Source organism: Rana temporaria, chromosome 4 (assembly GCF_905171775.1).
Source record: "Rana temporaria chromosome 4, aRanTem1.1, whole genome shotgun sequence".
Lineage (NCBI taxonomy): Eukaryota > Metazoa > Chordata > Amphibia > Anura > Ranidae > Rana > Rana temporaria.
The window spans coordinates 15,337,119-15,351,573 of NC_053492.1; the positions used below are offsets into that span (position 1 = coordinate 15,337,119).

The 14,455-nt window shown below is 44.4% G+C and overlaps 1 protein-coding gene across 1 annotated transcript; it reads right to left on the reverse strand.

The window, feature by feature from the left end:
- Positions 1 to 402: 402 nt before the first annotated feature.
- Positions 403 to 12,349, reverse strand: LOC120935974 (WAP four-disulfide core domain protein 5-like). Its single transcript, XM_040348025.1, has 4 exons — positions 11,991 to 12,349; positions 9,827 to 9,973; positions 2,991 to 3,140; positions 403 to 668 (listed from the first exon to the last, which is right to left on the reverse strand). Exons 1-4 carry the CDS (start codon positions 12,055 to 12,057, stop codon positions 418 to 420), a joined length of 615 nt encoding a protein of 204 aa, XP_040203959.1. The 5' UTR covers positions 12,058 to 12,349; the 3' UTR covers positions 403 to 417.
- Between the last annotated feature and the right edge of the window lie 2,106 nt (positions 12,350 to 14,455).

Genomic DNA, 14,455 nt, shown 5'->3' on the forward strand with positions numbered 1-14,455 from the left:
GGACTTGCGGAAACTTACCCCTCATATAGCAGGACTAAATTTCCGCTTACGCAAACGACGTTAGCGACGGTTACGCGACGCTAACTCGTTCGGGAATCGGCGTAGAAGGATCATTTGCATATGCAAATGACTCCTTCACGTAAATGCCATCTAGCGGCGGCCGGCGTCATTGCATTTAAGATCCGCCAGTGTAAGTGACTTACAGATGGCGGATCTTAAGTGTATCTATGCAAAAATGATTCTGAGAATCAGGAGCATAGATACACGGGCCAAAAAAGGGAGTTACGATGGAGTATCTGACTTACTCCATCGTAACTTCACTGAGAATATGGCCCGATATGTTTGTTTTTTGTTTTTAAACAAAGCTTTACAACCACTTTAATCTTCTCCTGCAACCAACTTGTTAAAAAAGTTGTATTATATGATTAAAAGGGTGTCTTTGGAAGCAGGAGGGATGACTTTTGGACTCTGGAAAGTGGACGTCGTATCAGTCCTGGACCTCTTACCTATAGGGTATGCGCATATATACCGGCAGCCGGAGGAGCAGCACTTCTTTTTGCCTGTACAATGCTTATCAGTGTAGCATTGACGAGGCTCCTTGGGTATATTCTGCAGAGAGCAGGGGACGATGCCTACTGGAAATCTGGGACACGTTCCTGGCTTTGTCTCTGGATGGAGAAAGAAAATCCATATTAGCAGAACATCAAACAATGTCAGCAGACACAGAAACCATAACAGCAATGTGTAGGGTCAGCTTATCTGTTTTCTTAGGTCTCTTTCACACTAGTGGTCCTGTCCACTTTGCGGGAGGACCCGATATGACCCTCCATTCTCCTCTATGGAGTGTCGGGTGTAAGTGGACATGTGTCTGTTTACACCCACCTACATCTAATCTGCTAAAAATGAATGGATGGGGTTCTGTTACCCTCCATCTGGGAGGATCAGATGGCAGTCAGGGTTTGTTTACATCCAATTAGACATGTGCAATTCGTTCTGTTTCTAATTCGTTTTTTTACGAAAATTCGGAAATTCGTGAATTACGAATTTTCGTATTTACGAATTTTCGGACTTCCGAAAATTTTGAATTTACGAATTTACGAATTTTCGTATTTCCGAAAATTCGAATTTACGAATTTTCGTATTTCCGTTTTTTTTTACGAATTTCGGAAATTCGGATTTTCGGAAATTCGGAAATCCGAAAATTTTTCGAAATTTCGAATTTTCGAATTTTTGAATTTTCGAATTTTTCAATTTTCGAATTTTTCAATTTTCGAATTTTCGAATTTTTCAATTTTCGAATTTTTCAATTTTCGAATTTTCGAATTTTCGAATTTTTCAATTTTTCAATTTTCGAATTTCGAATTTTTCAATTTTCGAATTTTTCAATTTTCGAATTTTCGAATTTTCGAATTTTTCAATTTTCGAATTTTTCAATTTTCGAATTTTTCAATTTTCGAATTTTCGAATTTTTCAATTTTCGAATTTTTCAATTTTCGAATTTTTCAATTTTCGAATTTTCGAATTTTTCAATTTTCGAATTTTTCAATTTTCGAATTTTTTAATTTTCGAATTTTTCAATTTTCGAATTTTTCAATTTTCGAATTTTCGAATTTTTCAATTTTCGAATTTTTCAATTTTCGAATTTTTTAATTTTCGAATTTTCGAATTTTTCAATTTTCGAATTTTTCAATTTTCGAATTTTTCAATTTTCGAATTTTTCAATTTTCGAATTTTTCAATTTTCGAATTTTCAATGTTTCAATTTTCGAAATTTTGAATTTTCGTATTTCCGAATTTTCGTATTTCCGAATATTTTCGTATTTCCGAATTTTCGTATTTCGAAATTTCGAAAATTGAAAAATTTGAAATTCAAAAATTCGAAATTTCGAAAAATTCGAAATTCGAAATTTCGAAAACTGAAAAATTAGAAAATTAGAAAATTAGAAAACTGAAAAATTCGAAATACGAAATTACGAAAATATGACATTTCGAAATTTCGAAAATTGAAAAATTCGAAATTTGAAAATGGAAAAATTCGAAATTCGAAATTTCGAAAATTGAAAAATTCGAAATGTCAAAAATCAACATTTCGAAAATTGAAAAATTTGAAATTCAAAAATTGAAAAATTCGAAAACTGAAAAATTCGAAATACGAAATTACGAAAATACGAAATTTCGAAAATACAAAATTTCGAAATTACGAAAATTGAAAAAATTAGAAATTTTTCCGAATTTCCGAAAATTCTTTTTTTTTTTTCGTTTCATTCGTTTTTTTCGTTTCATTCGTTTTTTTTTCGTTTCATTCGTTTTTTTGCTTTTTCGGAAATCCGAAAATTTCCCGAATTTACGAAAAAAGCAAAAAAACGAAAAAAAAAATTTTTTTTTCAAAATTTACGAATTTCCGAAAAAATAAAAAAAACGAATGAAACAAAAACGGAAAAAAAATATTTTTCGAATTTCCCGAATTTACGAAAAAATAAAAAAAACGAAAATAACATAAACGAAAAAAACGAATTTTTTGGCAGTGCACATGTCTATTAATGATCCAATTGCCCATAGAGGAGAGCAGGCTGTGTCTGTGTCTACTCTGCATAAGCGGAGCAGACACGGACCACCTATCCGCCTGCTCAGAGGAGGATCAGCAGACAGATCCCCTCACTGAGCAAGTGGACCCCTGATGGAGTACGGCCCATGGGCCTTAACCTCAAAAGGGTGACCTGATGTCCCAAAAATGTATGCTGCCATCCCATCTGTTCAAGGTTTATAAACAATGTTATTTTGTATCTATCTATCTCCCGTCTAAACAATTTTTATAAGCAACTTTACTTTGTATTTCTCTATCTCCCGTCTGATCAATGTTTATAAACAATGTTGATGGGGAGGATCAGATTATTGGCTCCTAGGGGCAATACTGACAGTACCACCCTCACATTTGGATGAGATCTGGTCTGTACCGGGCCACTTAATATCTGATCACAGTCATCCACTTACCGGTGGGTTCCTGGCAACTAATAGAACAGCCAAAGTTACAGCACTTCTTTGTCCCGAAACAATCCGAGTCTGCGCGACAAGTCCTGGGGATGGGGAGCTTACATGGTGCAAAGGTCATAGCCACGGGACAGGTGCCCGGTTTCACCTCCACTGCAGGAAAAAAACACATTTATCATCATTATTATTATTACTACATGTACTTATATAGTGTTGTCAATTTACATACTTATTGTACATTCACATCAGGCCCGGCCCTCAAGGAGCTTACAATCTAAGGTCCCTAACTCACATTAATACGTACAGCAGCAATAACTGTCTATACTGAGAATAGGGAATGCACAGAGCGTTTCTTGGTAGTTATCATGTGACATTTTCAGTCTTTATTTTGGTGACACTTCCAGATCAGAAAAAAAAAGCCATAATTCTTTAACCACTTCCATACCAGGCACGTATACACCTTCCCGCCCAAGCCAATTTTCAGCTTTCAGCACTGTCGCACTTTGAATGGCAATTGCGCGGTCGTGCTACACTGTACCCAAACAAAATTGGCGTATATTTTTCCCCACAAATAGAGCTTTCTTTTGGTGGTATTTGATCACCTCTGCGATTTTTTTTTTTTTGCGCAACAACTAAAAAAAGACTGAACATTTTGAAAAAAAATACGTTTTTTATTTTTTTCTGTTAATTTTTTGGTAAATAAGTACGTTTTCTCTTTCAATTACGGGCACTGATATGGCGGCACTGATGGGCACCGATGAGATGGCACTGATGGACATCGATGAGGTAGTACTGACGGGCACAGATGAGGTGGCACTGATTGGCGGCGCTTGTATGCGGCACTGATGGGCACACATAGGCGGCACTGATGGGCACACATAGGCGGCACTGATGGGCACACATAGGCGGCACTGATGGGCACTCATGGGCGGCACTGATGGGCACTCATGGGCGGCACTGGGCACTCATAGGCGGCACAGATGGGCACTCATTGGCGGCACTTATGGGTGGCACTGATGGCTAGTTATGGGTGGCACAGATGGGCACTGATAGGTGGGCACTGGGCATGGATGGGCACTGTAGGGTGGCACTGATGGACACTGTAGGGTGGCACTGATGGACACTGTAGGGTGGCACTGATGGACAATGTGGGGTGGCACTGATGGACACTGGGGCGGCACTGATTTACCTATGTTGCCAGTCAGTGCCCATTTTTTTTTTTTTTGCAGCTTTTTTTTTTTACAGACTTTTTTTTTATATGCCCTTCCCTGGTGGTCCATGTGGCGATCCGAGGGGGGGCTGCGCTGATAAACAATCAGCGCGAACCCCCCCTGTCAGGAGAGCCGCCGATCGGCTCTCCTCTACTCGCGTCTGTCAGACGCGAGTGAGGAAGAGCCATCAACGGCTCTTCCTGTTTACATCGTGATCAGCCGTGATTCGACACAGCTGATCACGTGGTAAAGAGTCTCCGTGAGAGTCTCGGTGTTGCGGGGTGTCAGACTGACACCCCGCAACAACGATCGCCGCGATGCGCGCCCCCGGGGGCGCGCAGCGGCTCAGAATCCTGAGGACGTCATATGACGTCCAGTCAGGATTCTACAACCACTTTGCCGCCGTCAATCTGTCATTGGCGGGCGGCAAGTGGTTAACCACTTCACTACCGGGCCAATTCTGACATTTCTTTCCTACATGTAAACATTATCTTTTTTTTTTTGTTAGAAAATTACTCAGAACACCTAAACACACACACACACACACACACACACACACACACATACATATATATATATATATATATATATATATATATATATATAGGGCTAGATTCAGCAAGAATTTACGCGGCGTATCAATAGATACGCCACGTAAATTCAAAGCTGCGCCGGCGTATCTTCTTTCTGTATTCAGAAAGCAAGATACGCCGAAATTAGGCTAAGATCCGACTGGCGTAAGTCTCTTACGCCGTCGTATCTTAGTTGCATATTTACGCTGGCCGCTAGGTGGCGCTGCCGGCCGATTTCAGCGTAGAATATGCAAATGAGCTGGATACGCCGATTCAGAAACGTACGTGCGCCTGGCGGATTTTTTTACGTAATTTGCGTAAGGCTTTTTCCGGCGTAACGTTACTTCTCCTATATGAGGCATAGCCAATGTTAAGTATGGACGTCGTTCACGCGTCGAATTTTGAAAATTTTACGTCGTTTGCGTAAGTCGTGCGCGAATAGGGCTTTGCGTAAATTACGTTCACGTCAAAAGCATTGACTATTTGCGACGTGATTAGGAGCATGCGCACTGGGATACGTTCGTGAGAAACGTCATTTACGTGGGGTCATGTTTTATTTACATAAAACACGCCCACCTCTTGACAATTTGAATTCGGCGCGCTTACGCCGGCAGATTTACGCTATGCCGCCGCAACATACGGAGCAAGTGCTTTGTGAATACTGCACTTGCCCTTCTAAGTTGCGGAGGCGTAGCGTAAATAGGATACGCTACGCCCGCATAAACTTACGTCCCCCTACCTGAATCTAGCCCATACTGTATATATAACATGTCACACTTTAACCACTAGGCGTCCGCCCTATAGCTGAATGACTGCTACGGCGCGGACCCCAATTGCCGGGAGGCCGTCAATAGACGTCCTCCCCTTTGCACGGGCCCCTGCAGGGTGAGCGGCGAGCGCTGTGATTACCGAGTCACTGAGACTCGGATGATCACTGAGTCACTAAGACTCGGGATCGATCTTGGCCCCTTACCATGTGATCAGCTGTCAGCCAATGACAGCTTATCACGTGTAAACAAAGCTCAGGAATTTTTTCGGGATTTTTTTTTATCCTCACTCTGACAGAAGAAAAAAAGCAGATCACTGGCTCTTGTGTGAGGGTCCCCAGTGGAAGAGGCACATCAGCCTCAATAGTGCCCACCAGTACCGCCTGCCAGTGCTCCCTGCCAGTGCCCACAGTGACCACAGTAAAATGAAGTGCCACCTATCAGTGCCCATCACTGCCACCTATCAATGCCCACCGGTGGTGCCAGTCAGTGCCACCAAGCAGTGCTGCCTATCAGTCTCACCTACCAGTGCTGATCAGTGCCCATCATTGCCACCCATCAGTGCCCATCACTGCCACCTATCAGTGCCACCTATTAGTGTCAATTCTCAGTGCCCACCAGTGCCACCTATCAATGCTTTTTAGTGCCAGCCATCAGTGCCACCTCTCAGTGTCACATTTCAGTGCCCACCAGTGCCGCCTATCAGTGCCCACCAGTGCCGCCTTATCGATGCCCATCAGTGCAGCTCATCAGAGCAGCCTATCGGTGCCCCATCAGTGCAGCCTCATCAGCGTACATCAATGAAGGAGAAAAATTACCTGTTTATTTTTTTTTATTTGGTCTTTTTTTTATTTTTTTAACAAAAAAAAAGGTGATCAAATACCACCAAAATAAAGCTCCATTTGGGTAAAGTGTTGTATGACCGCGCATTTGTCATTCAAAGAGTGAGAGCGCTGAAAGCTGAAAATTGTTCTGGGCAGGAGGGGGGTTTAAGTGCCCAGTAAGCAAGTGGTTAAAACTGCGCACGCTTGTGGAGTGGCGCCAAAACTATGATAATTGAACATCTCCATAGAAAATGCTTTAAAATTCTTCATAGTTTAGCAGCTTTGAGTTACAGAGAAGGTCTAGCGCTAGAATTATTGCTCTCGCTATAACGTTCACGGGAACTGTCGGCTGAAAAGAAAGATACCGGGATGATACCTGTAGCTGCAGGCGTCATCCCGATTTCTTCACTTCAAGTTCAGGACGCCATACGATGTCCTACGGGTGGGAAGGGGTTAAAAAGCTTTGATAAAAGTGACCCAATATCATTTGAATTTCACTAAAACTAACACTTTTTTAGTTTTGGATGGAGTGGGAAAGTTTAACGTCTCATCTCAGGTTTTTGTTGCCTGTGTACCATTGGGGAGATCTCCCCTTACTTCCTGTTGCAGAGTAAGAGGAGATCCCTGTAAAGCAGGTTTAAGCAACCTCGGCCCTCCAGCTGTGGTGAAACTACAAATCCCATCATGCCTCTGCCTCTAGGAGTCATGCCTGTGATTGTCAGGGTCTTGCAATGTCTCATGGGACTTGTAGTTTCAAAACTACTGGAGGGCCGAGGTTGCCTATCCCTGCTGTAAAGTAAGGGAAATTCTCATCTTAGACAGTTGTCACCAAAACAGGTGCCCCCACCAAAAGATTGTGCCAAGACAATGGTCACCAGGTCAAACAATGGGGTCACTCGTGGATTCACACAGCATAATGGGTCTTCCAAAGAAAGCACAGTAGACCACGTTTGCGTTAAGATTGTCTCTCTTATTGAATCTCCATGCAGCCTCTGAACAGAGTAGGTAAAGTGGAGGAAGTCTTTCTTCTGATTCTAATTCTGTTGTACATGTTAATCTGATCTTTTTGTTCCAGCATGACTGTGCCCCTGTGCACAAAGCCAGCTCCACTGGTGTAGAGGAAATCAAATGTTCTGCACAGGTCCCTGACCTAAACACGTTTGGACCTCAACCCTACTGAACACATTTGGACCTCAACCTTACTAAACTCCTTTGGACCTCTACCCTACGGAACTCCTTTGGACTGCAACCCTACTGAATTCCTTTGGACCGCAAAACCCTACTAAAGTCCTTTGTACCTCAACCCTACTGAAGTCCGACTCCTTTGTACCTCAACCCTACTGAACTTATTTGGGCTTCAACCTTAAGGTACATCTTTGGAGCGCAAATCTAATGAACGCCTTTGGACCTCAACCCTACTGAACACCTTTGGACCTCAACCTTACTGAATACCATTGGACCTCAACCTTACTTTAACACTTTTGGACCTCAACCCTACTGAAGCCCTTTGTGCCTGAAACCTACTGAACACCTTTGGACTTGAACCCTGTGGCACCTCAACCCTACTGAAGCCCTTTGTGCCTGAACCCTACTGAACACCTTTGGACTTGAACCCTGTGGCACCTCAACCCTGTTGACCTCAACCCGTACGAATGCCTTTAGATCTCAACCCTACTAAACACCTTTGGATCCCAACCCTACTGAACAGTGAACACCTTTGGACCTCAACCCTACTAAACACCTTTGGACCCCAACCTTACCGAAAACGTTTGGACCTCAAGCCTACTGAACACCTTTGGACCTCAAGCCTACCTTAACACTTTTGGACCTCAAATATACTGAACACCTTTGGACTTTAGCCCTGTGATATAACCCTAACAAATGCCTTTGGATCTTAACCCTACTAAACACATGACATTACAAATGGGAATACATTGCCACAGATCCTCTCCAAAATCTTGTGGATAGTCTTCCAAGAACAGTGGAGGGTATTATAGTAGTGAATGGGGGTCAACTCTATAGTAATAGCCATGGTTCTGGAATGAAATGTCCAACAAGTTTATATATGCGTGATGGTCAGGGGTCCACAAACTATGGGCCACATAGTGTACAGTTCCTGCATGCTATAAGTGGTGAAAGGTTGTGGCAATGGATGGGGGAGCTAAATGGCGGAGGACGAAGTGTATCAAGAGCTGGGCCTCGTGCTTGTTATGCCAAGTAGTGTTTCCATGCTACTCTATGTAGTATCCTCTTCATATTTTGGACTATTATGCCACGTACACATGGTCAAACTTTTGACCGGGCAAAACTCAGTCGAAATTTCCAACGGAAAAATAGAGAACCTACTCTCTATCTAAGACCGTCGGAAATTCCGACCGTGTGTACGCGGCTTTAGTTACATATTCATGTTTTTTTTTTTATCAATATTTATTCACTCTTAGGGGCTTATTTATCCATGTTTTCACCCAAGTGTCACACAACTTTCTCCCAAGATTTACCAACCTTTACATAAATGATGTGAACTAAAGACTGCAAGAAAGAAGCCAGCCCAGATTCTGGAATACTTCACTAGTGATTGGTGGGTGATTTTTTTTAAAGCTTGTCTCCGTCTATGAACGTTATGCCCAGTACACGCGGTCGGAAATTCCGACTGTGTGTATGCTCCATCTGACTTTTCCTGTCGGAATTTCCGCCAACAAAAATTTGAGAGCTGGTTCTCAAATTTTCAGATTGAAAAAATTCCAATCTGTAGCAATTCCGACACGCAAAATTCCGACCCATGCTCGGAAACAATTCAACGCATGCTCGGAAGCATTGAACTTAATTTTCTCGGCTCGTTGTAGTGTTGTACGTCACTGCGTTCTTGATGGTCGAAAGTTCAGAGAACTTTTGTGTGAGGCCCCGTACACACGACAGAGTTTCTCGGCAGAATTCACCGAGAAACTCGGTCAAAACCCGGATTCTGCCGAGAAACTCTGTCGTCTGTACAGTTTTGGCTCGATGGAGCCGCCGAGGAGCTCGACGAGAAAATAGAGAACATGTTCTCTATTTTCTCGTTGTTCTATGGGAGAAGGCGGCCCGCCGAGCTCCTCGGCGGCTTCATCCCAGAACTCGACGAGGAACTCGACGTGCTTGGCACGTCGAGTTCCTCGGCCGTGTGTACGGGGCCTGACCGTGTGTATGCAAGCCAAGCTTGAGTGGAATTTCATTGAAGGTTTTTCCGACGGAAAATCCGATTGTGTGTACGCGGCATAAGAAGGGGTTATCAGCTCCTCAGAGAATGAGGGTTGCTCCCTCTTGCTCCTTTTTCGGATCCTCCACACTCATTTTGATTTCTCATTTCAGTTGGTGTGCAAGCATAGTGCCTATACAACCCATATATATACAGTATAAATATATACACAATAAAGACATCGTTTAGGGTCAGTCGAATTTTGTGTTACACGGGTGCAGTGCTTTACTTACATACAGGCTCTTTACACATATAGTTGCAGAGGGAGGGGCAGCACTTCATCGTCCCTTTACAGTCAGAGTCATCCTTACACCAGTATTTGATATTTTTACAGAATTCGATGTTCGGCGGGGGTGCGGAACATGTACCCTTCTTTTTCACTAGAGAAGCAAAGAGACATTTTATTGCCCAATTCAACAACATGGACTCATGTGAATACTCACATTTACTAAGCACTAAAAAAAACATGTTTTAATGGATTCAGGCAGCTTTGTTGAAGCTCTTCACCCCACGCTGGGAGATCAAATATGAACCTTCATGGCAGCTGCAACTTTAAATAAGCTTTTAGCATTAGTCAACAGGCTTTTATCAAGCTATATAGACAACACTGAGCTTCTGTAAATCTGTAAAGGCTGCCAATGATATATAAATAATTAAGAATAAACTGCGCTAAATGCTACATGCAACAAAGTAAAAAATGAATCATTAAAAAAAATAATGAAACACAAAAAAAATAAACAAAAAAAACACTAAGGCCGGGTACACACGGACAAACATGTATGGTGAAAGCGGTCCGTCGGACCGTTTTCACCATACATGTCTGCCAGAGGGCTTCTGTACGATGGTTGTACACACCATCGTACAGAAGTCCGCGCGTAAACAATACGCGGGGCGTGTCCGCGGTGTCGCCGCGTCGATGACGCGGTGTCGCCGCGACAATGACGCGGCGACGTGGGCGGCCCGCCTTTAAAATGCTTCCACGCATGCGTCGAAGTCATTCGACGCATGCGAGGGACGGCGGGCGCCTGGACATGTACGGTAGGTCTGTACTGACGACCGTACATGTCCGAGCGGGCTGAATTCCAGCGGGCTGTTTTAAAACAAGTCCAGGAATATTTGTCTGCTGGGAAAAGGCCCGGCGGGCAAATGTTTGCTGGAATTCGGCCCGCTCGCGCCCACACACGACCAAACATGTCTGCTGAAACTGGCCTGCGGGCCAGTTTCAGCAGACATGTTTGGTCGTGAGTATGGGGCCTAAGGCTTCATTTCCATGGACGTTTTTACAGCCACTTTTCTGAGCGTTTTTTTCAGCTTAAAAACAGCTCTCCGTGTTAGTCTATGGCCTCATGCCCACCATGACGTTTTTGAGCTGTAGATGGCTGAGCCGTTTTTAAGCTGCAAAAAAAAAAACCAGGACCAGTGCGTTCTGAAGCTCCAGAGTAGAGCTGTAAAAACGCCAGATGTTAAAGAACACTCAAAAACACGCAAAAACGCTACCGCAACGTTTTTGAGCTCCAGCTCAAATAAAAAATAAAAATAAAAAAAAAATGACATGAACAGGCGTTTTTAAGCTGTAAAAAAAGGCTAAAGAAAGTGGCTGTAAAAACGTCCATGGAAATGAAGCCTAAAGAACTAAAAAAACACACTAAAAAAACAACAATCGCTGGAAAAAGTCCCCAATGAAGAAAAAAGTGCTTGTGCTATTGGAACAGTGTGGAAGGTCTCATACACAGTGCTGTGACTTGAAATGTAGATGAAAAATTCTGTGCTCCTTATGTGCCTAAATAGGGTGCCCCCCCTAGTAGATGTGCACTTACCCTTGGGATTAGACCAACTATCGCTAGTTAGGTCAAATGCGTTTGTGGGGCCACCCCTGTAGGTATCCTCTGGACCGGTGTTTGGATATTAGAGTGTAAGCTCCTCTGGTACAGAGACTGACGGGACCGGCTCAGTATTCTCTGTACAGCACTACGGTGTATGTCAGAGCTATATATTGTAAATGTATAATAGCAATAATGGTGTGTGGCTTTGGGGGGACATTAGAGTGTAAGCTCCTCTGGTACAGAGACTGATGTGATTGGCTCAGTGTTCTCTGTACAGCACTACAGTATATGTCAGAGCTATATAAATGTGTAATAATAGTGTGTGACTTTGGAGGGGGGGGGCATTAGAGTGTAAGCTCCTCTGGTGCAGAGACTGAAGGCACTGGCTCAGTGTTCTCTGTACAGCCCTACGGTATATGTCACAGCTATATAAATGTGTAATAATAGACGGTGACAGTGTGAAGGACATTAGAGTGTAAGCTCCTCTGGTGCAGAGACTGTCCATGTTCTGTCTGTACACAGCACTGTGGAATATATCATATATTTGTAGTAGCCTTATCATAGAATCACATACCTGCAGTCACCACTTGGAGCAGTAGCACCCCCAGGAGGATCGATAGTGTCAGTCCCGCCAATCTCATGTCTGCAGTCTGGATGGAATAAATCCGTAATCTGTGGATGGTTTTTATATCTGTATTCTAGAAGGAAGAGATGACGGGCCGCGCCAGAAACCTGTCATTATCTCTTATTGTTGCCCCAATTTCACAATAATCTATCCCTTTGATGACGTCAGATCCATCTTGCGAAAGCCTAATGCCTTATGTGTAAATCCCTGGAGGTGCTGCAATAAAGCCTGTATTCCATTGTACACCTCTAATATACAGAACACACGAGGAACTGCAGGAGTATGCCCCACCCCATGTCAGTCCTAATACTTATAGATAATGTCTGTTTGCTTAAAAAAAGGGTCAAGATTTGCATATGTTGAAACACATCACATGTTTAACCACTTAAGCCCCGGACCATTTTGTTGCTAAATGCCCAGGGCAGGTTTTGCGATTCGGCACTGCGTCGCTTTAACAGACAATTGCGCGGTCGTGCGACGTGGCTCCCAAACAAAATTGGCGTCCTTTTTTCCCCACAAATAGAGCTTTCTTTTGGTGGTATTTGATCACCTCTGCGGTTTTTATTTTTTGCGCTATAAACAAAAATAGAGCGACAATTTTGAAAAAAATGCAATATTTTTTTACTTTTTGTTATAATAAATATCCCCCAAAAACATATATAAAACATTTTTTTTCCTCAGTTTAGGTCGATACGTATTCTTCTACCTATTTTTGGTAAAAAAAAATCGCAATAAGCGTTTATCGATTGGTTTGCGCAAAATGTATAGCGTTTACAAAATAGGGGATAGTTTTATTGCATTTTTATTAATTTTTTTTTTTTTTACTACTAATGGCGGCGATCAGCGATTTTTTTCCTGACTGCGACATTATGGCGGACACTTCGGACAATTTTGACACATTTTTGGGATCATTGTCATTTTCACAGCAAAAAATGCATTTAAATTGCATTGTTTATTGTGAAAATGACAGTTGCAGTTTGGGAGTTAACCACAGGGGGCGCTGTAGGAGTTAGGGTTCACCTAGTGTGTGTTTACTAGTGTAGGGGGTGTGGCTGTAGGTCTGACGTCATCGATCGAGTCTCCCTATAAAAGGGATCACTCGATCGATACGCCGCCACAGTGAAGCACGGGGAAGCCGTGTTTACATACGGCTCTCCCCGTTCTTCAGCTCCGGGGAGCGATCGCGACGGAGCGGCTATAAACGAATAGCCGCGCTGTCGTCCCGGATCGCTCCCCGCGGGAATCCGACCACCACATGTAGCGGGGGGGGGGGGGGGGGGTTGGGTCCCGATCGGACCTAGGGTTGCCACCTGTCCAGGATTCACCCACACAGTTCGGGTTTGGGATCTTGTGTCCGGGTTTCAGTCTGCCTGAAACCCGGACACATTATTTAGATTGGGCCGTGGCTCCCCAAGTAACTGAGGTAGTCACACAAAAATCTGTTGCCATTCGGGAGATGCGGGCCGCTGTCTGGGGGCAGGTTTGGCATCACTGAGGGGGAGCCACGATGTCAGAAAGAGCAGTTTGGCCACACCCACTGTTTGCCGCAGCGCGCTGCAATACCACTGTCCTTGAGGCACCCAAAGGTGCTCCAGGTCTTTTATTATCAGATTGTGTATACTACGGAAAAAAACGTGCCATGTGCCGCTAAAGTGTTCGGGTTTGGCTCGAAGAAAAGGTGGCAACCAGGCCCGGACTGGCCATAGGGCAGACCGGGCGTTTGCCCGGTGGGCCGGGGTCCGCCGGGCTGCATGTCTGGGGGATGATGAGCCGGCCGCGAGTTCTAACATGCAGCGCCGGCGTTCTAACGCCGGCCGCTGACTTCCGCATATGCTGGGTGGTGGTGGGAGGAGCCGATCCATGGCAACCCAGGCCGCCGCTAAACAGGAAGTCGGTGTTCGCGCGGCCGACGGTCACCTGGCAACCAGGACGCCAGGAACGGAGGAGGGACGGGGAAGCAGAGGAAGAGGCCTTGTGCACCACCACCCACCGAGACCCGCCTCCCGCACATGAAAGCCAGCAAGGTTCTGCGGCCGCCTATGGTGGAACCGAATGATATGCTGAACGTGGGAGGAGCTGGAGGAGGTCTTCTGTACTTGACTGGTGACACTAACTGCTTACCGCTGCCTGGCATGTGGATGGAGCTGAAAGAAGTGCCCCAAGGTAAGAACTTGCCAGGTGGTGGGGGGGAAGCGCTGGGATGAGGGCTTCCAGTCAGACCTCATCACTGGTGTGTGACCCCCCTCCATTTGGCTGCACCCCCTCCTTTCCACCTGGCTCCATCCCTCCCCCTAGGTGCACCACCCTCTCCTATCCACTTTGCTATATCCTGTCCACCTGGCTTCACCTCCCCCCTACCGTCCACCTGGCTGCACCTCCCCTCTCCTGTCCACCTGGCTGCACCTCCCCTCTCC

Bases quoted from the DNA above. Each gene is read 5' to 3' on its own strand.
- LOC120935974 (XM_040348025.1), bottom strand. From the start codon at position 12,057: ATGAGATTGGCGGGACTGACACTATCGATCCTCCTGGGGGTGCTACTG. The intron at 9,974-11,990 runs GTATGTGATTCT...TTGCTTCTCTAG, and splicing joins GCTCCAAGTGGTGACTGCAG to TGAAAAAGAAGGGTACATGT. The intron at 669-2,990 runs GTAAGTGGATGA...TTCTCCATCCAG, and splicing joins TAGTTGCCAGGAACCCACCG to AGACAAAGCCAGGAACGTGT.